Source organism: Panthera onca, chromosome E1 (assembly GCF_046562875.1).
Source record: "Panthera onca isolate mPanOnc1 chromosome E1, mPanOnc1 haplotype 2, whole genome shotgun sequence".
NCBI lineage: Eukaryota > Metazoa > Chordata > Mammalia > Carnivora > Felidae > Panthera > Panthera onca.
The window spans coordinates 433886-460926 of NC_138352.1; the positions used below are offsets into that span (position 1 = coordinate 433886).

General features: G+C 54.1%; 2 protein-coding genes across 11 annotated transcripts in view; one reads left to right on the forward strand and one right to left on the reverse strand.

Moving 5' to 3' along the window:
- MRC2 (mannose receptor C-type 2) overlaps nt 1-7103 on the forward strand; it is a 52434-nt gene extending 45331 nt beyond the window's left edge. The window contains exons 21-30 of one of the 2 annotated variants that reach the window (XM_060645780.3): nt 2252-2366; nt 2498-2661; nt 2826-2934; nt 3464-3702; nt 3871-4039; nt 4134-4283; nt 4620-4739; nt 4934-5113; nt 5624-5650; nt 5771-7103. In XM_060645780.3, coding sequence (XP_060501763.2) covers nt 2252-2366; nt 2498-2661; nt 2826-2934; nt 3464-3702; nt 3871-4039; nt 4134-4283; nt 4620-4739; nt 4934-5113; nt 5624-5650; nt 5771-5994 — 1497 coding nt within the window. In that variant the 3' untranslated portion in view covers nt 5995-7103. The remainder of the gene's footprint in view (nt 1-2251; nt 2367-2497; nt 2662-2825; nt 2935-3463; nt 3703-3870; nt 4040-4133; nt 4284-4619; nt 4740-4933; nt 5114-5623; nt 5651-5770) is intronic. The other variant, XM_060645781.3, reaches the window with a different exon arrangement.
- A 7465-nt stretch (nt 7104-14568) lies between these two features.
- MARCHF10 (membrane associated ring-CH-type finger 10) overlaps nt 14569-27041 on the reverse strand; it is an 83513-nt gene continuing 71040 nt past the window's right edge. For 7 of the 9 annotated variants that reach the window (XM_060645776.3, XM_081791086.1, XM_081791088.1 and 4 more), the window contains 2 exons: nt 23972-24085; nt 14569-15034 (listed from right to left, as the gene is read on the reverse strand). In XM_060645776.3, the coding sequence (XP_060501759.1) occupies nt 14888-15034; nt 23972-24085 (261 nt within the window). In that variant the 3' untranslated portion in view covers nt 14569-14887. Of the gene's footprint in view, nt 15035-18711; nt 18755-23971; nt 24086-27041 lie in introns of all 9 variants that reach the window. The other 2 variants (XM_060645779.3, XM_060645778.3) reach the window with 1 other exon arrangement.

Genomic DNA, 27041 nt, shown 5'->3' on the forward strand with positions numbered 1-27041 from the left:
GCAGCGGTTTTTTGTTTGTGCTGGCATCATGAGTACGAGCTTCAGTCCCTGCTTGCTTTGCCGAGGTTGTAAAACCACTTAGCCGAATTGTGAGGATTAGATTAGTTAACCCTGGATCATATAATCCGTAAATCTTTGTCCTGTAATGGAGTGCAGCCAGCCCTTGGTGTCGTGGAGCTCTTACTGTCTTCAGAATATTCAAGAGAATATTATACCTTTTCTAGAAACAAACAGGTGTATTATTAAAACTTCAGAAAACACAGAAAGAAAAAAATAAAATTCACTCACTCATCCTCTCCAGAAATAACCACTATTAATATCATTACTCCGCTTCTTGCCTTTTTCCACATAATTGAGATTGTACTACCTAACACGATCAAACTACGTAACACGATTTTCTTTCTCAGGGCTGTATTGTGAGCATTTTTCTCATGTCATTACCTTTTTCAAAAACTTACTCTTGTGGCTTCTCCTACCTGATATAAAACAATATATTATGTGTAGGTAATTGGTCTTTTTCTTTAAAAAAAATTTTTTTTTATGTTTATTTATTTTTGAGAAAGAGAGCGTGTGAGCGGGAGAGGGGCAGAGAGGGAGACACAGAATCCGAAGCAGGCTCCAGGCTCCGAGCTGTCAGCACAGAGCCCGACGCAGGGCTTGAACTCACGAACTGCGAGATCATGACCTGAGCCGGAGTCGGACACTTAACTGAGCCACCCAGGCGCCTCTAACTGGTCTCTGTCTTAATGCATCAGCATCATTGTGAAGATACCAGTTACTCCCCTGTCAGAAGCCTTTGAATTATGAGAGGCTGTTTGCCCCTTCGCTACCTGGCCCCAGATACCTTGCTCTGCTAGTTTTTTGCCCTCTTTGCAGCCCCATAGCATTTGGATGTAGGGCGAGAGGGTAAGGATCCACCTCTCCCACTAGCCTTAAGCTCCTGGAGGGCAGGGCCACTGGCTCCTGACATATCACTAAATATACTTGCACATGATAGGAGGTCCCGTAGTGTTTGTTGGGCTGGGCTGAATACTTCCTCTCTTTAACTGCTGATACTTGCTGATACGGGTGTGACCTTGCTGCTTCTCATCTTGTGACTAATTTTGCTAGTTATTTAGAGGAGGCCTCAGTGTCTCTGAACTGCTTCTGTGAAACCAAATGCATGGGCTTCATGATAAACCTCCCCCAAACTCTTGCGTTATTTCTGGGCTTATAGTTTTCTACCCCAAATCTGACATTTGCATCAGTAAGCTCATGCTAGAGCTGCTCATAAGAGTAATAGTAAGAGCTTTTACTTGTTAAGCTCCTGCTCCTGTGTTGTGCACTGTTCTCTTTAACCTTTAAAATGACCCCAAAAGGCAGATTTTTTTAATCCCATTTTACAGAAGGGTTAAGTTAGATCTGGAATCTGAGCTGCACGTCCCCCGGCCCTCTGTGACTCCAAAGCTTCCTTCCTTTCTTTCTCCTCCATCCTACCAAGGAAGAAATCACTGGAAGTCATTCATTTTTAAATAGTCTTCACTTGAAAGATTTCCCACACAGGGTTCCTTTGACCTTACAGAAGTAGTGAAGGTGGGAACAGAGAAACAAAATTACAGAGTTACAGGCTGCTGCCTAGTAAAAATCATTCGAAAGTAAAGCTAAGGATGGGGGCGCCTGGATGGCTCAGTCAGTTGAGAGTCCGACTTCAGCCCTGGTCGTGATCTTGCGCTTTATGGGTTCAAGCCCCGTGTCGGGCTCTGTGCTGATAGCTCGGAGCCTGGAGCCTGCTTCAGATCCTGTGTCTCCCTTTCTCTCTGCCTCTCCCCTGCTTGTGCTCTGTCTCCCCAAAATAAATAAACATTAAAAAAAAAGATAAGGATATCATACAGGTGAACTTTTAAGTTCATGGGGTAAAATAGCGGATTTCAGGCAACACTCAAAAACGTGTTTAGCTGAAATCGAGACAGACCTTGTCTCCATGCGTGGTCCAGGCTCTGCTGTCATAGGTAATAGAGACTTTGGTGACCCAAAGAAATCCTGCCACTGACAAACTCTCCCGAGTGTAGGGACGTGTGTGTGAATGTGGGGTGCTGGGCTGAGAGGGCGCCAGAGCCTTGCTCAAGGAGCCCCAGATGTCCTGATTCTGATTTATTGTTCTCACAGCCCTCAAAGCCTCCCAGGGCCTGCCACTGAGGGCTGCACAGCAGAGTTTCTGGGTTTGTGGGACAGGATGGTGGGGCAGGACATCATGTCTCCCCCTCCGCCCCAGTGTTTCCGAATCCAGGGCCAGGACCCTCAGGACCGGGTGAAGTGGTCAGAGGCACAGTTCTCCTGTGAACAGCAAGAGGCCCAACTGGTCACCATTGCCAACCCCTTAGAGCAAGGTAGGGCCAGCCCATGGGAGGGCCCCAGTATCCTCTGACACGATCCCACCGCCCCTCCCCCAAGATGGCTAGAGCCGAGTGAGCAAGGGGCTGTCCTGTCACTCATAATTCTCTCTTCTGGGGAACTGTAGCCTTCATCACAGCCAGCCTGCCCAATGTGACCTTTGACCTTTGGATTGGCCTCCATGCCTCTCAGAGGGACTTCCAGTGGGTGGAGCAGGAGCCTCTGCTGTATACCAACTGGGCACCTGGGGAGCCCTCTGGCCCCAGCCCTGCTCCCAGTGGCAACATACCGGTGAGGAAGCCCCTCCCTCTGCACCCCCACGCCAACCTGCCGCACTTGCCTTCACTCCTGGGGTCCCCCTGTCTTCCAGCCTCTTTGCTCAGAGTGCAGCCTTTCCAGGGCAGTGGCACAGGGGAAAGCTGCCGGGGCTTCCCTGAGCAGTTCCTTTCCCCCAGACCAGCTGTGCGGTGGTCCTGCACAGCCCCTCAGCTCACTTCACTGGCCGCTGGGATGATCGGAGCTGCACGGAGGAGACGCATGGCTTCATCTGCCAGAAGAGCACGGGTACGTGTCACCAGCGAACTCAGAAACATCAGCACTGGGGCCAGATGCTGTGGGCCATGCCAGGAGGAATGAAACATAGTCTCATAGACCCAGGACCCCCCCTGAGGTCACCCCCAGAGTCTAGTATCTGCTTGGGAAGCAGATGGGCAGAAAGGCCAGGCGCCGGTCAGAGGGAAAGGCAGTGAGTGCTGAGGGTCTCAGGAGGAAGGTTTGGGAGGATGGAGGGCTGACAGGGGGCAGCTAGACACTGCGCGTGCCTGTTGTCAGGAACCTGAAGTTCCGCATCTGAGGCACCTGCAGCCCCGTGCATGTTCTATGGGTTCCTGGGGTAGGACTAGGTTGCTCCTCTGTTTATCAGCAAGAATGTGTTCTTAGGAACAGTGGCTAACATTTCCTGTTAGTCTGTGCCAGGCACCGTGCCCGGCAGAGACCTGGTTTCTGCCCCGTGGCTGGTGCTCTCTCAGCTTCATGCCTGGAAGTGGGGTGAGGGAGGCAGAGCCTGGCCTGAGCTCTGCCCCCTTCCCTGTAGACCCTTCCCTGAGCCCATCCCCAGCAGCGTCGCCCCCTGCCCCGGGCACTGTGCTCTCCTACCTCAACGGCACCTTCCGGCTGCTGCAGAAGCCTCTGCGCTGGCATGACGCCCTCCTGCTGTGTGAGAGCCGCAACGCCAGCCTGGCCCGCGTGCCTGACCCCTATACCCAGGCCTTCCTCACTCAGGCCTCCCGAGGGCTGCGCACCCCGCTCTGGATCGGGCTGGCCAGTGAGGAGGTGGGCCCCCAACACTTGTCCTGACGCCGGGGCTGGGGACCGCTCCCCTGATTTCCCTCCCTGTCTCCTCCCGACTCCTTGCCTTACCTTACCCACCTCCCCCCACCCCCCCATCCCCTCCCCCCACTGGCCCCCTTCTTCCCACCCTGATGGCCCCCTCATGCCCAGGGCTCCCGGAGGTACTCCTGGGTCTCGGAGGAGCCGCTGAGCTATGTGAGCTGGCAGGACGGGGAGCCCCAGCAGCCAGGGGGCTGCGCCTACGTGGACGTAGACGGGGCCTGGCGCACCACCAGCTGCGACACCAAGCTGCAGGGTGCTGTCTGTGGTGGGAACAGTGGTGAGTGCCCAGCCGCTGGGGCCGAGGGGTGGGCAAGGCGCAGGTTATCCCGGGGAGGACTCTGGGACACTTCTTCAACCCTGCACCCCCGCAGGGCCCCCTCCTCCCCGAAGAATAAGCTACCACGGCAGCTGTCCCCAAGGGCTGGCCGACTCCGCCTGGATTCCCTTCCGGGAGCACTGCTACTCCTTCCACATGGAGCTGCTGCTGGGCCACAAGGAGGCGCTGCAGCGCTGCCAGAGAGGTGGGCCGGGGCAGGCGAGTGCCCACGCGTGGGCATTTCAGGTGGTGACCCCTGGCGTGGACACTTACAGACTCCATGGATGCAGTCCCCCTGCTATGCTCCACCTGTAGGCCGCACTCACACATAAGTGCCCCGTCGTGTTCCGATTTACAGGGACCACATGTGACATTACACGCATGTAACACCTGCCACGCACACGCAGACGCCCAGACTCCACACCGTCCTCTACCCAGGCTGCCAGAGAAGAGGGCTGGGGCCTCTGGGAAGGGGGAGGGGGGTCTCCGCCACCCCCTGGGGAGACCTGTCTGCCCTGACATGGGCCTCCCTTGTGTCCAGCGGGTGGGGCAGTCCTGTCCATTCTGGATGAGATGGAGAATGTGTTCGTCTGGGAGCACCTGCAGAGCTCCGAGGGCCAGAGTCGGGGGGCCTGGCTGGGCATGAACTTCAACCCCAAAGGTGGGTACCCTGTGTGTGGCATCGGGAGGGTGAAGCCTCAGGGTACAGGGGGGAAGCCCTCCACCAGGGCTTGGTGGGGGTGAGGGCTTGCAGGAGATGGGAATTGGTTCTAGAACAGGCCTGCTCTCTTGCACCCGCTCCTGCTCCACCTTGTGTCCTCTCCCCCACACCCCTCAGTGTCTTGTTTCCCATAGGAGGCACCCTGGTCTGGCATGACAACACAGCTGTGAACTACTCCAACTGGGGGCCCCCCGGCCTGGGCCCCAGCATGCTGAGCCACAACAGCTGCTACTGGATCCAGAGCAGCAGCGGGCTGTGGCGCCCCGGCGCCTGCACCAACATCACCATGGGCGTCGTCTGCAAGCTCCCTCGAGGTGAGTGCGCTGGCAGACGCTGCGCTCAGCCCCCTGCCGCCCCCACAGCCGCCCCCACACGGCCGCCGCCACCGGCCGGTGCTGGGCCTGGGCCAGGGGCCTGCTTCTCATTCCGCCGGAGACACGGCGGGACAGGAGGGCGGGAACCGATGGGCCCCGGGGCTGCCAGGACCCTCCCCCGGGATAAATTGGTCCGTAGGAGGGACTGGCCCTTCCTACAAATTTCCAAACTAGACAGCAAACCCATCATTTTGTAGCGGTTAAGGGCAGGGACAAGGTTCAAGCCCCGGGCAAACCACTTTACCAACTCTGTGACCTTGGGCAAGTTACTTGAAGCCTGTGGCCTCAGTGTCTTCCTATGTAAAATGAGGATAATAACAGTACCTACGAATTTAAACGAGCTCGTGAGCTCATAACGTGGCTGGCACTCGGGAAGTGCTGTCTCCGTGTTTGCTTATTATTTCTGTTAACTACTTCGGTTATTGACTGGTCCCTCCCTCTCCCCTGCAGCTGAGGAAAGCAGCTTCTCTCCATCGGGTGAGTCTGCAGCTGGGCCCAGACCAGCCCTCTCCCCGCTTGTCCCCGCATGCAGGGCAGCAGGTGGGCAGGTGGGCAGCCGGCGGGCAGCCTGTCCCCTGAGTGTCCGGCTTGCCGCAGCAGCGCTCCCGGAAAACCCGGCGGCCCTGGTGGTGGTGCTGATGGCGGTGCTGCTGCTCCTGGCCCTGCTGACTGCGGCCTTGATCCTCTACCGGCGGCGACAGAGCGCGGAGCGTGGGACCTTTGAGGGCGCCCGTTACAGCCGCAGCGCCTCTGGCCCCGGCGAGGCCACTGAGAAGAACATTCTGGTGTCTGACATGGAAATGAATGAGCAGCAGGAGTAGAGCCAAGGGCGTGGGCAGGGTGGGGACAGGAGGAGTGGGGAGGCTGGGCCCTGGGTCAGCGGGGCCCCCCCACCAGCTACCAGCCCAGGTGGCCTATGGAGGGGTGCCTTTGGGATCACTGTCGGGAGCTGGGGCTGAGCAGGGCCTGGCTGGTGGGGTCCCTCCCTCCCATGAGGGCTGGGCTGAGACCTGGCTGAGTGCAGAGTGGTGTTTCCCTTTTGGGGGGCCTGAGGTCTTGTCACCTAGGCCTGTGCCCCCATGGTGACCGGAAGCAGGACGGGAGCCTCTTTCTGCCCCTTTCTCCCCAGGCCCCACTGCCCAGGCCTGCTGACCCACGCCCCAGGACCCCCTTCTCATTGCAGAACCTGAGGGTCCTCCCCTGAGCCCTCAGCCAGCCTCTGTCGCTTCTCTCCTTCCTGGCAGCCTAGGCTCCCAACCCCTCTCCCCCATCCCCTCTCCCTGCTTCTCATGCAGCCCTTCCTTCTGAGCCAGAGCCCCAGGGTTTGGGGAGCCCTGTTGCTCATGGTGGGTGTCAGCGGAGGGAGCCAAGCATCTGTCACTCCTGTGCCTGCTGGAGTGGCCCATGGGGCATGGCAGGAGGGGCCTAGGTTGGGCCTGAGAACCAGGGCACCACTGGGGTGTCACCTGGGCTGGAGACAGGACTGGGAGAGACGCCCTGACCTTCTGGGGGTGACCGGGCTGAGGTGTCATCTCCTGCCGGTTAGGGGAGGGCTCTGTCCCTAAAGAGTCCCCTGTGGGGACCAAAGTAAGTTCCCTAACGTTTCCAGCTCCTGGCTCTGGTTGGGAGAGAGGAGGGGGTTGCTAGAGCCCCGGGGACCTCAGAAGCAGGAGACCGCCCTCTAGTGGGGCCCAGAGGAACAGTGCCCAAGCTCCTGGGGGGCCCAGTCCCAGGGCGCTGACTCAGTGCCTTCCGGAACCCCGGCGGGGGCTGGGGCGGACGGCCAGTCCCTGTGCCATGGCGCGGGGCAGTGTGAACACAGACTCAAAGACGTCCTTTTTTGTAGTTCTTAATTTTTTTAATGTGCCATTATTGTGAAAAAAAGAAAAGAGAAAGAAGCAAACAAATAAAACACCTTTAAGAGGCTTGAGAGAGAAGGGTTCGTGCTTTGTTCTGTCGTCAAAACTTCCTCGTGTTGCCTCAGAGAGAAATGTCGTGTTTGGAGTTAGTGTTGTGTGCTCTTTCTGCAGTCCACCATTTTGTTACTATGCCTTGGCCCCATGGAGACCCCTGCACCCTTGTCTCTTCTTCTGGACCCTTGCCTTTCTGGGCCTGCTCCCCACGTTCCCTATTCCTGGGGACGTGTGTGTAAGTAAGTGACAGCTCAGGAGCCACCTGATGGCTATGTGAGCTTTGGCAACTTAGCTCACTTTTCAACGTGTGTAAGATAGGAGGACCGGATGAGCTTCCTGGGGCTGCTTTAAGGATATTTGAGGATTAAATGAAATCATCTGTGCAAAGCAGTTAGCAGCCCAGCACCTCCGAGCTCAGCCAGTAAGGGCCTCATAAATGCCAGCTGTTACTGTTATTTCTGGGCGGCGGCCCCCAGGGAAGCCTTGGAGGTGCTCAGGCCAGCCCTGGGCTGGGGGCTCCACGTCACCATCTTTCAAGGCAGCCACATACCTGTCTCTGAGCTTTGAGAAAGTGCACATTTGTTCTTGGGGAGTTTGGGCTCTGAAACCCCCCAGAGGCGGGGTCGGTGGCTTGCAAGACCTTTCTCCCACCAGCATTCACTCCGGATATTTGAGCTGCAGACAGCAGCGAACAAAGAGAAGGCTCTGCTAGTCAACGATGCCAGGTACGTGCTAGGTGCTATGGGGAAGACTGAACTAGGCCATGGGAAGGGGGTGTTAGTTTGGACTGGCTGGTGGGGTAGAGTCTTGTCAGAGGAAGTGAGATGAACCTGAAGGAGGTGAGGGAGTGAGCAATGGAGACACCTAGGTAGGTCCAGGCCGGGGGGGGGGGGGGGGGGGGGGTTGGGGGCGGTGCGGGCTGGGCCCTGCTGTGTGTTGGTCCCTGGTGCTTCAGAGGACCAGCAAGGAGGCCAGGCTGGCTGGAGGGTTGGGAAGGGGAGCATGGGGGAGTCCAAGGCCTTGAAGGCAGTGGTAGAGAGTATGGACGTTGTTTGAGGTGTAATAGGAAGTCGGTGGGAATGGCTAATCCGATTGTCCTTTGAAGATGGTGGTGTGGACCGGTACCTCGGTGTGGCCAGGTTCTGGGCGCCGGCACATACTACGTGCATGTTTTACCTTGTTTGTGATTTTGAAAACAAGTTTCTGTTTTTTGAGTAAGTTGTAACACCACGTGGTTCAGAGTCTAAACCTAAACAGTATGAAAAGATACACATTGAGAAGTCCAAAGCTTTTGGCCTGGACAGTAGGGTAAATGGGATGCCATTTTTTGAGCCGCCCCCCCCCCCCCACCGCCGAGGTTGGGCTTGTGAGCTGCTTCTCTGAACCCGTGACTGAGGCCAAGCCCGAGGCCATCGTCCAGCTCTCACCTCCCTGCAGTGGCTCTCCTCTGACGGGCAGCAGCAGGACCCGTGGAGGGAGCTGGTCACTTTGGGGAGGGAGCCCCAATCCCACAGGGGAGGGGTCCTTAATGATTAATCCACTTCCCCCTGAAACGATTTGCTCCCCAAATTAGGGAGCGGCTCCCTTTGTGCGCTAAGGGCCCTGCCATTATCTGCAGCTCAAAAGACTGCTTGACCGGCCTGCAGGGAGCCACCTGGGGGCAGAAGCTCCCTGGGCCTCTGCTGACCCCTTGCCCTGGGAGGGAAGAAAAGCTGAGGGGTAAAGGCAGGGTCACGGGATTCCTGGGGGTGGGAGGAGCAGCCAAGGAACTGAGGACGCAAATGTCTAGTGCTGCCTGGGGGTAGCGATGGTGAGTGTCCAGAGGTTTAAATTATTCCAGAAATACCTATCCTGGCCCCTCTATCCTTCCCTCAGGTGGCTGTTGTTCTCACCAGAGCCCTGTTCCCCGGCTAAACGCTGGACTTCACAGACACCTGGGGGCTCCCTGTAGACTTTGTTCTTTATGCTTGGGGGCTCCTGCTGGCCCAGAGGAAGGTAAGGGGACGCTCTGGCAGCTCTCTGTCAGGGCAGGAAGAAGGCTCTGGGCCGGGAGCAGCCATTTCCCTCGGGCTTCTCAACAGTGCTGGTTCTGATGGAGTCCGCTGAACCTCCTGTCTTTCTGTTCATTTCAATTCAATAAACATTAAGGACGCCTCTGCATTCCCTCTCTGCTGGCGGCAGGATCTCATCCCGGTGGGCCTGGCCGAGGGCACTGTGTGCCAGGCACCGAGGCCAACCTCCACCTGCAGGGCTAACCTGGCTCAGCTCTGGCCTCCTGGATGTTCGGTGACAGCTCACTGAATCCATGAATGAACGGGAGAGTGGGGCCGCCCTCCGGAGAACAGTGTCAGGCCTTTTCTCACAACCTCTCCTTGTCAAGGCAGAGATGGCCTCCTCCCAGGTGTCCTGGCAGAGCTGGGCTGGCCCAGTGGGCAGCACTATGAGGCCGCAGGGGTGAGGAGCCAGCCAGCCACACCACATGGCTTTCCTGGAACGGGCTGTCTGAGCCCTGCCAAGCTGCCTGGAGCACTGGGGCTCCAGTGTGTGACAGGCACAAGGTAAAGAGTTGCATCTTGAGGGCAGACCGGAGAAAGAAGGGCAGGAGGGGGAAAGGAGAGGAAAAAGGGAGGGGCCTCAAGGGGGGACAATGAGATCCAAGTGCCCAGACGTTCAGGCCTTTATCATAGGGCTCAGGGCTGCCAAGAGGCCCCAGGGAAAGGCTGACCTCAGTCTTGACTGCCACCAGAGTCGGCACAACCCGAGGTGTGATTTCAATCCTTCCTTGTCCGGAAAAGCAGGCGGGCAGCCAGCCCTGGAGGGAGGAGAGGAGCTAAGCAGTAAGCAGGCATCCGCCCCCCTCCCCTTGAAATGGATTCGTCGCTGGCACTCAATGCAAAAAATTGACTATCTTCTGATAGCAGATGGTGGAAGTTTAGTTTTAGCCGTTTCCAGGGAATCCTGCTCGGCTAAGGCTTTCTGGTCCACTGGGCGGTTTTCTCCTTTCCTCCCTGGCTCCTCTAAGTTCTGTGGTCCTCTGGAGTATCCAGCGACATGGTCCCTAGTCATTGCAGCTCCCTGCTGGTTGATGAAGAGATGCCCTTCTTTTGCCCTTGTGTATCTCCCTTTGGGACTTGGGAAACTTTTGGACAGTGTCTTTCCCCATACGGGGGCTGCAGGGGGCTCAGGACACTGCCTCAGACAGGCCATTCCTCCATGATAATGGTAAAAATCAAAATATTCATTGAGTATTTACTATGTGCAGCCCTGTTCTGTTTGCCATGAACTAACTGATTTTATCCTTTCAAGACACCACGAACAGGTGAGGAATGGAGGCACAAGAGGGGAGGACTTGCCATGTCACCTCTTCCCCACCCTGCCCCCCGCTGCTCTATAGGAATTGTGGCAGAGTCAGCCATGGGAACAGAGGGCCCCTGGGATCTTGAAGCCAGTCTCTGAGACTCAAGAGTTTTGTCTCAACCTATCATTTCTGCTTAGAGTTTCAGAAGCCTATTTTGAGCTTAAGGGTGGAGAAGGACGGCTTTCTTTTTGCCCTTCCAAGGCAGTGGAGGAGGGAGACGTGGGTAGCCTGGGCTGGGGTAGGGCTGAGGGTTACAATGTACGATGTGCGGAATTGCAGGGAATACACAGAAATGAGGTGGGGACTCGGTTGATATATTAGACATTTACAAGGTTAGGGATATTTAAAAACTCATATTCGCCTCCTCAGTGGGAGTTGACTCATCCAACGTGCTGTTGTGACAGGGTGCGCTCCCCTCTTTCCTACTGCCTGTTCTTCTGGGTCCTACTCTCATTGTGCCAGCCTGGGTTGTGACTATGGAAGCTTCCTGCTGCCTATGTGTGGACTCTCAGCTCCCTGTCTTGGCCCCAGGGTCCCCTAGCTCCCCTGCCCAATGAGCCCTTTCTAGCCAGTGGCTCCCACCATACCCTATGTTTGTATGTGCTCCCCACCTGCCCCTCCCTCCACCACCTCTCTGCTTACCTGAGCTCCACCATCCTTCAAGGCCCTTTTCTCCTCCACAAGCCTTCCCTGAACCTTTGGCCCTCCTGGAGCTGGTTAAGGATATTACTCCCTCTCTTAGGCAGTCTGGGAGCCCGGCCTTGGCCAACAGACTTCATCCTGTAAACTTTGGTGCATCACACAAAGTTAGGTTTGTGATGGTTAATTTTATGGGTCAATTCGACTGGGCTAAGGATACCCAGATAGCTGGAAAAGCGTTACTTCTGAGTGTGTCTGTGTTTCTGGAAAAGAGTAGCATTTGAATGGGTCGACCGAGTAAAGAATATCTCCTTCTCCAGGGTGGGTGGTCATCACCCTATCTGTTGAGGGCCTGAAAACAACAAAAAGGCAGAGGAAGGGTGAATGTTCTCTCTGCTTTGGCTAGAACATTCGTCTTCTCCTGCCCTCAAAAATAAGCCTTTCTGGATCTTAGGCGTTCAGTTTTTGGTGATTTTTTTTTCTTTTTTCTTTCTTTCTTTCTTTCTTTCTTTCTTTCTTTCTCTCTCTCTCTCTCTCTCTCACTCTCTCTCTCTCTCTCTCTCTTTCTTTCTTTCTTTCTTTCTTTCTGATTCTTATTTTTAAGTAATCTTTACATCCAATGTGGGGCTTGAACCCACAACCCTAAGATCAAGAGTCACACACTCCACCGACTGGGCCAGCCAGGCACCCCTGGCCTTCAGGTTTGAACTAGAACTACCTCACAGACTTCACTGGCACTTCAGTTTGCATGTGGTAGATGGCAGGACTTCTCAGCCTCCGTCATTGCGTGAGCCAATCCTTCATAATGAATCTCTTTCCATATATTTATAAATATACCTTATTGGTTCTGTTTCCCTGGGGAACCCTACTACAAGTTTCCTCTCAAGTAATGTGAGGTTAGTAATATCTGCCTCACAAGCTTATTGTGAGTCCCCAGGCCCAGCTTCTAGAAAGTGCTCTATGGGTGGCATCTATATTACCTTGATTTGACTTTTTCTGTATATATCCTATTGCCCCAGAAAGGCTATGTTCCTAGGGGGCGGGCATCATTTGTTTTCTGTGTGTCCTTACAACCTGGCAAATGGTTGATGGTTGATAAATGTTTGAGGGTCATGGTGAAGGCAAAGGTTTTGTTTTGTTTTTTTTTAATCCACGTTCCATCTACTGTGTCTGAACCTCTAATAGATTTTGACAATATTTACTCAGTTAGAAAGGGGCAATGTAGCCCTTTTCACCAGGGCCTTTTAATAAATGACACTTGATCCTTGAGGCACCTCAGGCCATGAGAAGCCCCATCAGTGGAGCCCTGGGCCACAGCAATGTTGAATTAATGGTGCAGGTAGATATTAGTTCTGCTGTGTCTTTCCCACTGAGACCTCAGAGGAGGAACTCTGAGGCACCCGAGGAGGGTAAATCCTTGAAATCGTTTTCAAAAAGTCAGTGTTGGCTGGTGTAAACCTGTGACAATCTCAGGGTAGCTGCCTCAAACACTGTCCCATCTTATAGTGGATTGGGCCTGTCAATGTTTATACGGCCACCTCAGATTCCATCAAGCTCTCTATAAAACTTATTTATTTTTTATTTTAGAGAGAAAGAGAGCACAATTCGGGGAGAGGGGCAGAGGTGAGGAGGAGAGAGGAGAGAATCTTTTTTTTTTAAATTTTTTTTAACATGTATTTATTTTTGAGAGACAGAGAGACAGAGCATGAGTGGGGGAGGGGCAGAGAGAGAGGGAGACCCAGAATCCGAAGCAGGCTCCAGGCTCGAGCTGTCAGCACAGAGCCTTATATGGGGCTCGAACTCACAAACTGGGAGATCATGACCTGAGCCGAAGTCGGACACTTAACCGGCTGAGCCACCCAGGCACCCGAGAGAGAGAGAATCTTAAGCAGGCTCCTCGCTCAGCACAGAGCCTGACTCAGAGCTCCATCCCATGACCCTAGAATCATGACCTGAGCCAAAGTCAAATGTCGGACACTCAACTGACTGAGCCACCCAGGCGCCCTAAAACTTTTTTTTTTTTTTTTTAAATATGTATTGTTCCTTCTTAGACATTTCTCAGTATTGGCTCCTGGACCAATTCTTTAGTCTTGAGTCAACCTTTGAGTGCAGTTGAAAAATAAAGGCCCATTTTCTCATAGAATGATTAGGGCTTGAGGCTGCATTTGTGAATGGAAGAATTTGAGGTTTTAGGAGTTTTATTTACATCAGGGAGATATTTTCAACTGGAATGGCTCTTGTAGATTCTATTAACATTCAAAGGCGTCCCTGTGCTTTGCTCTCAGCTCTTGGAGCTAGGCTGCCTGGCCACACCCACCAGCTTGCAGTAATAGAGTCACTTTAACTGGATCGTGTCAGGGATGGACAAGATTTTGAGGGAATTCAGTCAGAACTCAGATTTCCTAAAACCCTGCCGGCACCATCGCTCGTCTCAGGTGACCCCATCTTTGTGGCAAAATCTGCAATGGCTACTCCTGGTCTTGGAAGGTAGGAGGGAGACATACTTCTTTCTTCTCATTTTCCCTTTCTCTCTCCCTCTTCTCTCTCATTCTCTGTCTTTTCCTCCATTTTTAGAGAAAATTTATTGAGGCGTATTTTACAGTTATACCACAGAGTTCATCCATTGTGAGCACCCAGTTCGATGAGCGTTAGTAAATTTGTCCAGCTGTGGAAGCATCACCCAGGACCCAGCTTTAGAGCAGCCTCCTCACCCAGATCCTCTTGAGCCCGTGTGTAGACAGTCTCTCCTTCTGGTCCCAATCCTGCCACTCCTGATCTATCTCTATAGTTTTGCCTTTTCTAGAAATTGTGTGTAAATAGAATCGTACAGTGTTGTCTTTTGTGCCTGGCTTCCTTCACTTAGCATCATGCTTTTTTTACATGTATTAGAACTTCATTCCCTCCATCTTTTATTATTTTTTTGACCTTTGTCCCTCTCTCATACACACACAAACCTTCTCTGAGCTTTTAATTTTTTTTAATATTTATATTTGAGAGAGAGAGAGAGAAAGAGAGTGCGTGAGGAGGGGAGGGACAGAGAGAGAGGGAGACACAGAATCTGCAGCAGGCTCCAGGCTCTGGTCTATCAGCACAGAGCCTGATGTGGGGCTCGAACTCATGAACCGCAAGATCATGACCTGAGCTGAAGTCAGATGCTAAATTGACTGAGCCACCCAGGCACCCCTGACCTTTTTTTTTTTCTTAACCTCACATGTTGGCCTAGTCTTTGGGCCCTACGGTGTCAATAGGAGAGTTGTATGGAGTCCACACACCAAGCCCGACCTAAGTAGGTACTACAGGGGCTGCTGGCCATTCAGCCTGTCACAGTCCACAGGGTCCAGGACATGTCACCGTGATGGTGGGGAGCAAGGAGAGGTGGAGGTGGGGAGAGGGGTGAGATATGCTTCCCTGTCCCCCAAGTTTGAGGCCCTGAGCCTTTGTGCAAAGAGACCAAAACAAAACACACACACACACACACAAAAGGGAGCTGGGTGAATTAAGTCCGTTTACTGAGGATGTGGCTCGATTCCACTCAGCATGGAGTAAGGCCTGACCAGGTGCCCTCAGCAGAGGGCCCCCCGGGCTGCTGGGCTGGCAGGGCTGCTGGGTCACCTGGGCTTCTGGCTGAGCCAGCAGCGGGGCCACCTGCAGGGACCCAACAAGCCCCGGGCTGCTTGGCTTGCGCTGTCTGGGACTGCACTGGGGCTGCGCCGGTCGCTGCTGCCGTCTGTATTGCTCGGGCCAGACCCCGAGAAGAGAGGGGCACGAGCGGAAAACGGTAATGTAAACACTTTGGTTTCCGTTTCAGTAAAGAGGAGGAGGAGGAGGAAAGGAGGCATACGGGGATGTAGAAGAAGCGGCTGTGGGGCGATGTCTTTGCAGAGCTCCAGGGCCAGCTCCCTTGCTAGACAACGTGGCCGTTGCTATCGTTTCCATCCCCCAGCTCGGAATCTGGAAAGTAAGAAGGCGTCTCAGGCTGTGGAGCCATAGTGGACAGCGAGCTCTGTCAACCAGGGTGTGGCTGGGCTTCCCCTCCTGACCCCCACCCCAGCACCTGTGCCCGGGCATTTGCGCGCACGCATACAAACACACTCTCTCTCTCTCTATCTCTCTCTCTCTCTCTCTCTCTCTCTCTCTCTCTCTCTCTCTCGCTGCAGTGCCGGCAACAGCGTGGATAAGGGCCCGCTGTCCGGGGAATCCTCGAATGCCCCTCGGGGCTTCCAGCCAGGCCAGGGCAGAGGGGACTGTAAGCCCCTCCACAAAAGCACATCCTCGCCTGACCTGGTGCTGCAGATGTTTGCAGGGTGAATCCCCAGAGGAGCCTTGCTGCCTCTCGGGGCAATGCCTCCACATAAACCTCTACTTCCTTGCTGGGTGGGGGAATGGGGAGAGGGTTGACCTAGGTCTTTAAGAAATCTTTCAGGGGCGCCTGGGTGGCGCAGTCGGTTAGGCGTCCGACTTCAGCCAGGTCACGATCTCGCGGTCCGTGAGTTCGAGCCCCGCGTCAGGCTCTGGGCTGATGGCTCGGAGCCTGGAGCCTGTTTCCGATTCTGTGTCTCCCTCTCTCTCTGCCCCTCCCCCGTTCATGCTCTGTCTCTCTCTGTCCCAAAAATAAATAAAAAATGTTGAAAAAAAATTAAAAAAAAAAAAAAAAAAAAGAAATCTTTCAGAGATCAAATGGCTGGAGGTAGAGGGTCCTGGGATGGGAAGACAGGGAGCAAAGAGGCAGTGGGGTGGCAGTGGGGGCCCCGGGGAAGAGGGGGAGTATGGGGGAGTTGTCTTTATTCTTGGGGGAACTCTTGTTCTCAGAATACTTTTCCCATTGGCATCAGGAGTGCTCCCTGACTTATCTGGAAACCACTGAAGAAGGGCAGGGAGCAGGATTAATTGACATCCTGGACCCTCTCTGCCTCTGCCTGTGCTACAAGGAAGCTCCAGCCCCACGAGCTGCCCCTGTGCCCTGGCCTATCCTGTTCTTTCCCCCAAAGCTAGTTGCCTAGACTTGCGTCTATGGGGGTGAGGTGGTTTGGCCCAGCCTTTGGCCTGAAGACCCTCAAGGCTGCACCTGTCCACACCAGTACAGCTGGCTACAGGAGGCATTGTTCCCCTCCCAGGCCTTGGAGTTGGCTGTGGTGACAGTCATTTGTGTCAGTCATTTGTGAAGTGCCTGTTGGGGGGGGTGGGGCTGGGTCACAGAGCCATATGGCAAGTGGTGGAACTTGGGCACACCCACCCAGGAACTCTCCGAAGCTGCTTTTACCTCAGTGCTGCCGGTGGCATTTGTGTGCTCCAGATCCAGGGGAGGGGGGAACCCAGTGAGAAGCCTGGCATGGGCACCATGGAGCCCCAAAGAGGTTGGCGTCTCCTTGTGCCACCTGGTGGGCCCCGATGTTTCATCTTTTTCCTCCCTTTTTACCTGAACTGAGCTAGGGCAGCTGTGACTCAGCTCTGGCAACCCAACTTTAAAAAGTGCTGCCGACCAGTTGAGCCATGCCAGGCTGCTGGGGAGCAAAGGAGAGTGTGGCTGGAGGAGGACCGGAGGCATGTGCATCTGTCTGCCTCTGGCTGCCCCGGCTTGTCTGGGTCTTGATTGTGGCCCCGGCCGGAAGCTAGGCAAGCGCGGCACCTGACCAGCGTGCCAAGATAGCCCCTCTGTGCAGGGCCCTCTTCCACCCGGGCTGTATCCCCAGTGTCTGGGATAGTGCAGGGAGAGAAGGCCTAGACCCGCATTTCCAGGGGAGCATTGGCTGGCCCGCGTTGGGGCAGATCCTACAGCTAGTCCCAGCTTCCTGAAGAGGGGAGGGCAAGTGACGATCAGCGGGACCATCTGCCTCTGAGCGACGCAGGGGGGCAGCAGCGCAGCGCCAGGCACTTGCAGGGAGGGCTCCCTTAGGTCTCGGCGGAGACTCTTTTTTTTTTTTTTTTTTTTTTTTTTTTTTTTTTTTTTTTTAAGCAGAGCCCCAGGGATGCTCTTCCCCCTCTCTCCAGAGAGGGCAGGCTCCCCTGCGGCCCGGGCGAGGAGGCCCCCAGACCCCCGGGGAAAGGCTGCGTCCCCGGGACCGCAGGGCGACAGCGGCCCGCGCTGGGCACTAGGGGTCGCCCCAGCCCAGCCCAGCCCAGCCATCGCGCGCGGGCCGCGGGTTTCCCGGGACCGGTTAGAGCCTCCGGGGCGGGGGCGCTGGGAGGGGCGCCTCCGCCGCCCTGCCCGGAGCCGCGGCCCACCCCCCCCTCCTCCCCGGCCGGAGCGCGGGCCCAGGCGCCCGAGGTCGGCTCCCGGCCGCGCCCATTCGGAGCAGGGGCTCTCGCCGAAGGCTGCCGCTGGGACCTGCGAGCGAGGCGCAGAGGCGCTTTCCCCGAGACACAAAGGTCTTTTCTAAATCTCCACGCTCCCTTCCCGGCTGCCGCAGGGGGAGCAGCGGCTCCGGGTGGGCCCAGGCGGCAGGGCCGGGAGGCGGGGCCCCGAACGGCCCCGGGACCTGGCGAGGGCGCCAGGGGACGCGGGGGGGACACCGTGGCGCGCTCTGGGCTCCTTTTGTGAACGGAGGGAAGCGTCTCCTCCCCGCGTCCCTGAGAACGGTCAGTCCGGGTTCTCAGCGCTGCGTGCCCCGAATAACAAATTGGGTTCTCTGGGGTCGGAATCCGGGCCCCACCCTGCGGGGCTTTGAGCTGGTCGGGGTTCCCCAAAGCATCGCCGCGATCGGCCGCGTCGGGATCCCCGGGGGTCCACCCCACCGTCTGAATCCGAACCCCTGGGAGGGGCCCAGGAACCTGCCCTTTTGGTAAATCGCCCAGGTGATTCGGATGGCGAGGCCAGTGTGGGAATCGTCGTTCTAAACCTTCCACCTGCCTTAGGGCGGGCGATTGTAAAATTTCTCTCCTGAAGAACTTCTGGAGATGGGATTGTCACACCCGCCTCAGTCCACGGTAACGTTCATTCTCCCTGCTGATGGAGGAATCCTTCCTGAGTCTGGCTGTAAACCCTCCTGCTTTAATTAAGCACATTTTCTTCCGTGTGGTGGGGTGTTTTTGTTTTAGTTTTTTTTTTTTTCTTTTCTTTTTTTAATGGGATAACGAACCTGTTGGAAGACAGCTGTGCTGCCTCCTTTGTGGGACCTTTCTCGGGAGACCTGCTGTCCTCGTTCAGCCTCCGTATCCGGCTGGGCCCCCTGACTGGACCGCGTGGTGAGAGGATCCAGGACAGCCACTAGCCCGTGAATGAACATGGTCCCTTCCCGTGATGGCTAAACAGCTCCCTTCCAGGGTTTAGAAGATAACCCAGGAGGCTCCCCAAGTACCGGATACTGGAAAATCCCAGCAAAGGCGAAGGGAAAAAAAGCCTGCAGCCAGCCCTCCGGAGCCCGCCTGACCATACCATCTTCCCTTTGGCTGGCCCTTGTCCTTGATTTCAGGATGAGTTAAAATTCTTATCTGCTGTGCCTCCAGCCTACTCGGACTCGCTTTCCTGACTGCTGCAGCTAGACTTTCCCAGGCTTGGTGGGGTTATTTTTGCCTCTGGGTGGTGGTCATTACTTCCTTCCACAGTATGAGGTTCAACACAGCCACGGGGGGGAAAAAGAGTAAGTTAGCAAAAACACCCTCAAGATGGCAGGACTGACCCCCAAACCTACTTTCATTTTCTTCCGGTCTGGGTTGTGGGTAATTTCTTGACAACTATGAGAAAGAAGACAATGAAAAATGAATTTTTTTTTTCTCCAAAGCAATTGTGAACAGATGTATAATTCCCCGCTCTCAGGAATGTCCTAGGACTCCCTTACATCACCTTAAAGGGGCAGAGGTGCCAAGGGCAGTGTTGATATTCACCCGCAGGGCTTAGCCTCTCCTAAAGACCCCGGCGGCCACGACCCAGGTCACCTTTGCTGGTTCAGGGCTTCTAAATTTGGCCATGTGTGCGCAGACTTGCTTCCTTTCAGCAATTGATCTGAGTAGCAGAATCCCATTCTGGATGGCCCGAATCATCTACAAGCCAGTGGGGGTGAAGGCCGTGCTAATTGGCCACTTGCCTCACCACTGGCTTTTAAACAATCGGTTGTATTCTCTGCCCGGCAGGAAGCAGCAGGCCCATCAAGGCTCTGGGCTCCCTCTTTGTTCTGACTTTATGGCATTTTATGCCACAATGAGAAACACTGTGTACTCCGTGGGAGCCCATTGTGCCAGGCTGCAAGGATGTGGCTCCTGTGCGGAAGGGCTGGTGGTCTTCCCCCCAGCAGAAGAGGGGCTTTGTGACAGGCTGGAGGACAAAACGAGGGGTGCCAGACACTGTTCCTAGGGCAACTGCTGGCCATTGTGGAGGCAGCGTTGGCCCCTGGGTCCCTGTCACCCGCAGACTAGGGGGAGGGCAGGAGAAGGATGGACTCTGTCCTAAGTAGCAGTCCTGGGTATGGGGTAAATTATACGCCAGGACTGAGCTATCCGCAGCTCCCATGCCCTCCTGCTGAGCCGGCCACATCCCAGCCTAGACTCAGAGCCAGGTGACCGCATCTATATTAACCAGGCCTCATTCCTCAAGGAAATGCCTTCTGGGTGAGCAGGGAAGTTTCCCCAAATGAGGGCCAAGCCTGGGCCTCAAATATTTTGGGTAGACTTGGTCCTTTGAGGCAAGAGTTTGGGGTTTTCTACGAACAGTGTGAATGGGAGGACCTGGAGAAAGTCCCTGTGGCCTCACACGTGAATGGGCCAGTGGGGTTTCAGAGCTCCTTCAAGACCCTGCCCGCCTCCCAGGCCAGCCGCTGCGTTCCCTGCCCCTCCTCCCAGTTTCACACAGGTGGAAGTTTCTACAGGTGAAATGTTAATACAGCACACCCGGGGCAGGAAACCAGGGCGGGTGCTCACTCCAGGAGGACACAGGCACTGTCATGATCGCTGAAAGGCCCGGGGTCCCTTCTGCTCTTTGCCTTTTAGCTCATGGACCGAGATTCTTTCTATGGTTTGACGTAGTCCATGGAGGTCGGCACTTTGGGGCATCGGGGAGCTGCCTTGGGCAAGCAGGAAGAGGGATTCAGGGTACAGGTACATTTCATTGAGGAAATGGAGAGCACGATACTGACAAAACCTATGGCTAGGAGAGAGCCCAGGACAGGGGACTTTGGGGGTACAGGCCCTGAATAATGGAGTACCCCACATGGGCACTGAGAGGGAGGGAGGTGAGGGAAGGCGAGTCCATTTAGCTTCCCCACAGAGGACAGCCCTGTGTCCCCATCAGCTTAACAAGCAGCTGATGGGGTCCTGTGTTCTCTGGAGATGCTTCCACCGCGAGCATTTGGAGAAAAGGCCAGTTTCCTGCTGGGCCCTTGCAGAGAGTAACAGTCACTGTTTCCTTCAGCCTGGACCTCACTCTGTGCCCTTTCCGTCTTCAGTGCCCCCACCTGGGCCCCCTTAACCCATCCCACTGCAGCAGCAGCTGCCCGCCCTCCACGTAGCTGCTGCAGTTTTCGCTCAAAAATGCAAATCTCCTGGCCTGCCAGCCTGGGGCTTGAAACCCTCCCAGAGCTGCACACAAACCCTCCAGCCCCTGCTCCCTGCCTCCGCCTCCACACTCACTTCCTGCCAGCTCCAGCCGTACTCCTCTCCTCGACTCTCTCAAACATACAAGTCTTCCTCATTTCTCTGAGCCTCTGCCTTTCCTTCTGCATGGAATGCCCTTTCCCTCACCACCATCCCTTGTCCAGCTGCTAAACTCCCCAAGATTTGGTTGGGACATCACCTCCTGAACTGATCAGGTGGGGGAAGCAGCTTTGGCACGAGGCTTCTCAAGCAGTGGGAAGGCCCATGGCAGAGGGTACAACCCAACTGGATTAAAAGCAAGTCCTCTTGGAACGTTAGTTTGTGTCTCTGAAGACCCTGCCTGGACAGTTGGTCCTGGAGAAGGAGTGGTAGGAAGGGGTGAGAAGGGTGGTTCCTCCCGGGACCTAACTGCTCTGGGCGCTTCCGCATCTGGCTCCTTCTTCCATCGTAAAGCACATTTCTTGATACTCTTGGTTACATGCTTATCTCTCTTCAGACTCGGAGCCCCTTATAGGCAAGGAGTTTGTATTCCCAGAATTTAGTATAGAACCTGGCACGTAGTAGGCATACAGAAATTCTTTGAATAGATAAATATATACCTTGAACTTGAGAGGGTTCCTTTACCTAGAATATTGTTCACACTCCACAAATTTGTGCTACGTTCTCCAAAACATAACTCAAAACTCACTTCCTAGAGAATAGGCTTTGGTTTATTAGTTCATTGATTTGAGCATCAAAGGTTACTGAGCACCTACTATGCGGCAGGCATTTTCTAGGCACTGGAGGTTTGTGGGGCACAAAGAGAGATAAAAATTCCACAACGGAGCTGCCAGTGACCGCCACCGTCCCCCACCCCCCAGGAGACCATGTCCTCATTTGCAGTCATTTAGCATTTTGGTAATCACTCAATGCCCCTGGCATCCACAGTGCCTGTGACATGATCATCAAATATGATTGGTTCACTGTATGCCCAGATCATCAGACAGGTGTAGAAGGCCCGGCTTTGCCTTCAAGTAACACAACCTCATGAGGGAGACAAATTGTTTGTTTATGGGATCACTGGAAACCCCAGAAGTCCCAGCCAGGGAAGATCTTGTTAATTCACAGCCTCTAGAAATTCACTGGATCCACTGGTTCTCTTGACCAAGTGCTACTTTCCAGTTATTTCCAGTCTTTATAAATATGTGAGTCTCATCTTCCAGCTTGGTCAGAATGGCACAACATGGCGTCATGTCAGGTGCCCACTTCCCCTGATTCGCATCTCGGCACCCGAAACAAGCCAGGGCATGGATGAAAGAGTGAGTGAATGATCATTGCCATGGGCAAGGATTCATCACTGGGTGTCTTAATGAGACACCACCAAGGAGTCAGACATGAATGGGTTCTCCAGTTCTGATAGGTAAAGGACAGAAGGGTTTTTTCCCCAACATAGGGCCTTTTTTTTTTCTTTTTTTTGCTACATGTTACCCTCAGATTCTTGGTATTTTCTACAAAAAGATCCCGAGACTCCACTCCAGGAGAGTGTGAATTTGACAAAAGTCATTTGTTTTCGTCCTTCCATTTGGGTCCCTCTTAACTGGCTATTTGTACCGGTTATTGTGTGGTGGTTTTAGTGCGTGAGATCTATTTCAGGGTTTCCCAAATTAAATGTAAGCCTAAGAGTGTTGCCCTGTCCATTCTGCTTCCTTCTTCCTTCCCAGCAATCTGGGTTCCCAGATTGCTCCTGCTGTCACTCCTTCTCTAGGATAGTTTTACCAGAAAGTTCTGTAGACTCAATGCTTTAAGGCCTTGGTTTTCACCCATGGGGTTGTAGTGTACATTGTCCTCTCATGTTTGTCCTGCAGTCCTGGAGGCTAGCATTGCTTACATTAGCCTGTTGATGTTTTAGCCATCTGTAACCTATATCAAACACTGGGTGCTTTGAAGTTCAATGTGCAATAAAAAGTTCATTAAAAAAGATGTGGAATCATGAAAATAAGGTTACAGAAATGTTAACAAAGGATCGTTTCCTGCTTCCTGTATTTTTTTTTTTAAATGTATTTCTCTGAGGAATTTATGTCACCATTAAAACTACGGAAGAGTTAAAGGAAGGACAGGCCTGGGTCAAAAAGAGGGTGAGATTCCTGAGGAGATATCTTGGCCAAGACCCAGCCTGTTTTCTTAATTGAGAGCTTGAGGTCTAAGGGGAGAACTTACGCCAGAAAAAAAAAGGAGGGACAAATCCAGAATTCTTATGACTGATGGTTTGAACCCAGCATCATTAATAGGGATGGCTTAGAAGCCTGCTGTCATTGCAAGATCTGGGCTATGTCAGGGACCCTCAGAATCACTGGGTTCCAGCCTCCAGGCAGGTGCCTCTTACCCACTTGAGGAAGAAGAGGAGAGAGACATGAAGACAGACAGCGGGGGACAGAGAAGAGAAAGTCAAGAGAAAGAGAGATGCATAGGGAAAGGGTGACAGAGTGTCACCAAAACTGCCTTGTGACACCACTGGTGGCTTTCCCGTCGCCCACACTGCCTTGCTTGCCAGTCACGACCTCCTGATAGGAGCAGAGGTCAAGTTTCAGGCCCCGAGGGGCATTGAACGCTAAAAGCAGACCGGTCCCTGGCATGACCTTAAGGTAAATGAGGTACCCATGTCCGGCTACAGAGTACGCTTTCCTGGCCTGGCCACAGACAGGCATTTAGCCAAGAGGGAAGTCCCTTGGGGCTCTGCGTTCTGACTGGACAGTGACCAAATGTACATTTTGCTGGACTTTGCTAAGTCCAGGCTCCGATTAGTAGCGGAGCCAGGCTTCTCCCCCGAAACTGCGTGGCCTCATAGAGGGCTCCTGGTTCTCCTGTTAAACGAAGGGCGGCCCCAGATGACTATTCCCGGTGAACACATTGTCTCCTCTCTAATGACAAATGGGACACTGTCGGCACCTTTATTTCCTGGCCTCACACATGCAGAGACACTGGAATAACACACTCTGGGAGCCGAGGCAAAAGAAACAGTTCTCCTTGGGGGAAGGCCCCTGTTTTTTACGGACCCTCCGAGCTTGGGCCGTGGGCACGCCTCACAGCCTTGCTGGCCTCTACTTGGGGGAGCAAATATCTCCAGAGACTCACTTGCTTATATGACCAAGAGTGACCATTTAATTGCTATTTATGTTCAATAGGAAGCAATCATGTGATTATCCCTTACTTTTCAGCCAGAAGGCCCACTGTGCATACACTTAGCAGCCACTACGTCTTAGTCCTAATGATGGCAGTGCCACATCCTACCAAGTGACCGTGAAGCCCCCAACAGATTGCACACGTATTAACCAGCGCTGCAAGGTTTGGGGGACTGCTGCCGACGGCCCGGGTCGGAGCCACACTCACCCTCTCTCTGATGACTCGGTTGTAGTTGCGTCTCATGAGTTCTGCAAACCTCTGCTCGTAGAGGTGAAGCAGGAGCGCCAGGTACAAGCCTGAGTTCATCAGCTCATTTTGTGCCTAAATATGGAAAAGAGACTCCTAAGTGCATCTATAAACTATTCACGGTCTACATCACAGGGCAGAGGGTAGTAAGGACACCGGGTGACAAGAAGTGGGACAAGACCCCAAACCCCAAGGCAAGGCCTGCCTTTGGGGATCAGAGAACAGAGCAAGAGAGGGGGGATCCTTTACTGCTCTCTCAGGGCAGAGGCTGGAAATTCTTTACTGCTTAGTGGAGGGTGCCCTGAAAAAGCCCCGCGTTCCAGGCTCAACCCCATGCCTCGAACGTTTATTGAGCAGTTACACGTCAAAGCCTTGAGCTGGGTGTTGTGGGGAATATGAGGTCCTGCTGGGAGCCCATCGTCTGGTGTGGGACAGCCTCGTCCAGAGACGGTTCCAGTACCAGCTGCAAGTGTCACGTGCTACACTGGAGATGCACGGGGAAGAGAGACCAGTTTACTAAGACGTGGGGAAGGCCCCTTGGACGGTCCCGAACGGATGGGAGCACCTTGGGTGGGCTCTGAGGGTTGGTGAGGGCCTTTCAGACAGAGGCATGGAATGCCAGCAAAGGCACAGGGGCGGAGAGAGCAGAGCACGTATTGGGTAACATTCCCTACGCACTGGTGTGGCTGGAGTGTATGGGGAAGGTGTTTGTCTTGGACTGAAAAACTGTTTGGGCATGGGCTGGCGAGATGGGAAGGTGGGAGGGTATGAGGCCGAACCAAGAGTTTGGATGTCCTGCTGTGTGTGTATACCTCGCTACCTGAGCGGAGGAGTAAACACAATGAGATGTGCATCTTAGGAAGGAAAAGTTTTCTGTGGGAGAATGTGGAGCACAGATGCCACGGGCATTTTGTTTTCCTAAGATCCCTTGTTTGTCCAGAGAAAAGGCCCCAGGTCTTAGTTCTGTGTGTTTCTCTCTGTATAATTGGGCTTAATGATGGTCTCACCTAAAGCCCCCAGCCCTGGCTGGTCCATTAACTCCTAGAGAGCAAGCTGAGCATGTGCCCTGTAGAGTTCCAGATGGACTGCGAACCTCAGGGCCTTGGCTCCCCTCTTCCTCATTCCATCGGTGGGCTTGGTTTGTTCTTCTGTTTTGAGTGCCCCCCGACCCCCTCCCCTCCCCCCCACTCCTTTCACAGGACTTCCTTCTCAATGTCTCCTGCTTGTAGAAGCCTTCCTGATGAACCTCTTTTTGTTCCGATCATTCCTTTACTCTCTGATTCCTAAGTCTTTATTTTGTACACTGCATCTTGCACTTGTTAACGTTTTTGCTTTTCCTCAGCGGTGGGTTGTGTTTTATTTTTCTCACAGGTGCTGGGAACATAGGGAGGTACACAGGGAGGGTCTGGCTGTCTGGCTGAGGACAGCTCCTCTGTCCTCAGTGCCTTTGGTGGTCTATGCCACAAGGCCTGTGGACCCTTCCTGGACCTTCAATAAATTAGGGGCATTAGAAACGACTCCTCCCCCTCCGCTTTGTTTCCCTGCCTGGCCTCCCATCAGATCCCCATGGGTGGGGGATGGAGAAAGGCCAGACCAAGCTCAGGAAGCCCCTGGGAGACTAAAATCCCTAGCAGAGGACATGGCCCTCTGCATCACCCTGGGGAAAGGTCAGAAGTGTGACTGTTTCCCTAGGATAACTGAAGCTCAGACCTGACGCGGCGACCACCTCAGTGCTTTTCCCTTCCTTCCGGGCCTATCTCCCTGTTCCCATTGCATCAAGGGTAGCTCAGGAAGAACAAAACAGCTGCCAGAAGAGGTGCCCAGGTTGAGCAAGGATCGGTGCACTCTTCCTTCTGGATCAGGTCCAACTCTGGATCTTGACCACTGGCCCCAAGGTCACGGCTCAAGGCCCTTCCGCTCAGCTGTCCTTAGCAGTTAGCCTCCTATTTTTAGCCTTTGGTCGTGTTTTCTGTGCTCTCCTGACCTTGGCCTAGAGCGGGCAGAGAGGAAGTTGCTTGTTTTCACTTTTTTCCTAATTGCCTCCTCCCACCTGCCTCCTTGTCGTCTGTCTCGCAAGCCACCGCCTCCGGGAAGCCTTCCTAGTTCACACCCTTCGGCTCCTCCCTGCACACCGAGCCTTCTCCCTTGCTTGCTTCTATCGCTGGCTGGCGGTGGCCTCCCGCGAGCTGCTGCTGGTTTTCTCTCCAGCACCCTCTTCGCCAGTAAGCCTTTGTGCTGAGAGACACTCCGATGCATAATGGCAAATCAATCAGCTAGAAAATGGCTTGGAACGATCAGGTTTGTCAAAGCATTCAGGGAAATCATTTACTTTTTATGACTCAATAAGGCCCGGAGGCATGCAGATGGGGAAAATATCCACTAATGTTTTCTGCAGATAATTTGAAAAGTCACTTCTAGCAGATTGTGTCTCTTCTCTGGCCTGTGGGAGGGAACCTGTCACGTGGCGCCATAAATCTCACTGGCCGGGGCCCCTTGATGTGCGCCCTTTGCAGAGCTGGTGATGCACCACAGAGGGGCTGGGCTGACCAATCAGAGCATGCGTTTGCTAGTGAACTCAGTCATCTCAGGCTCCGAGCCACAAGTGGGAGGGACTTGTTATCACAGAGAGTTCCAGGGCATTTGTTCGGCAAGGGCAAAATGAGCTAGGTTTTGGAGCGTTATTTTTGTAGCTCTCCTGACCCTCCCTCCCCGAACCATTCTGGTGGGGCATTGACACCCATGTGCAGTGTCGGCAGTGGGTGGGTGGGGGGCAGGGAGGCTCGAAAGAGAGGAGGCTCATGAAGCCATGGACAGGAGGCCCGAAGCACTCAGGCTGCCTGCCAGATGTTTTTCTTTCTTTTCTCCCACCTCCCTCCCACCCCTTCATTTTGTTAATATTCATTTGGGCCAAGAGATTTGCTACCTATGGAAATTCTCCATATAATCCACTCAAAGACGCAGTCAGCCTGGCTGAATGTCCTATCAAGTCTTCAGATGTGTTCAAGAGATGCTCCTAGGTGTGAGGGTGATT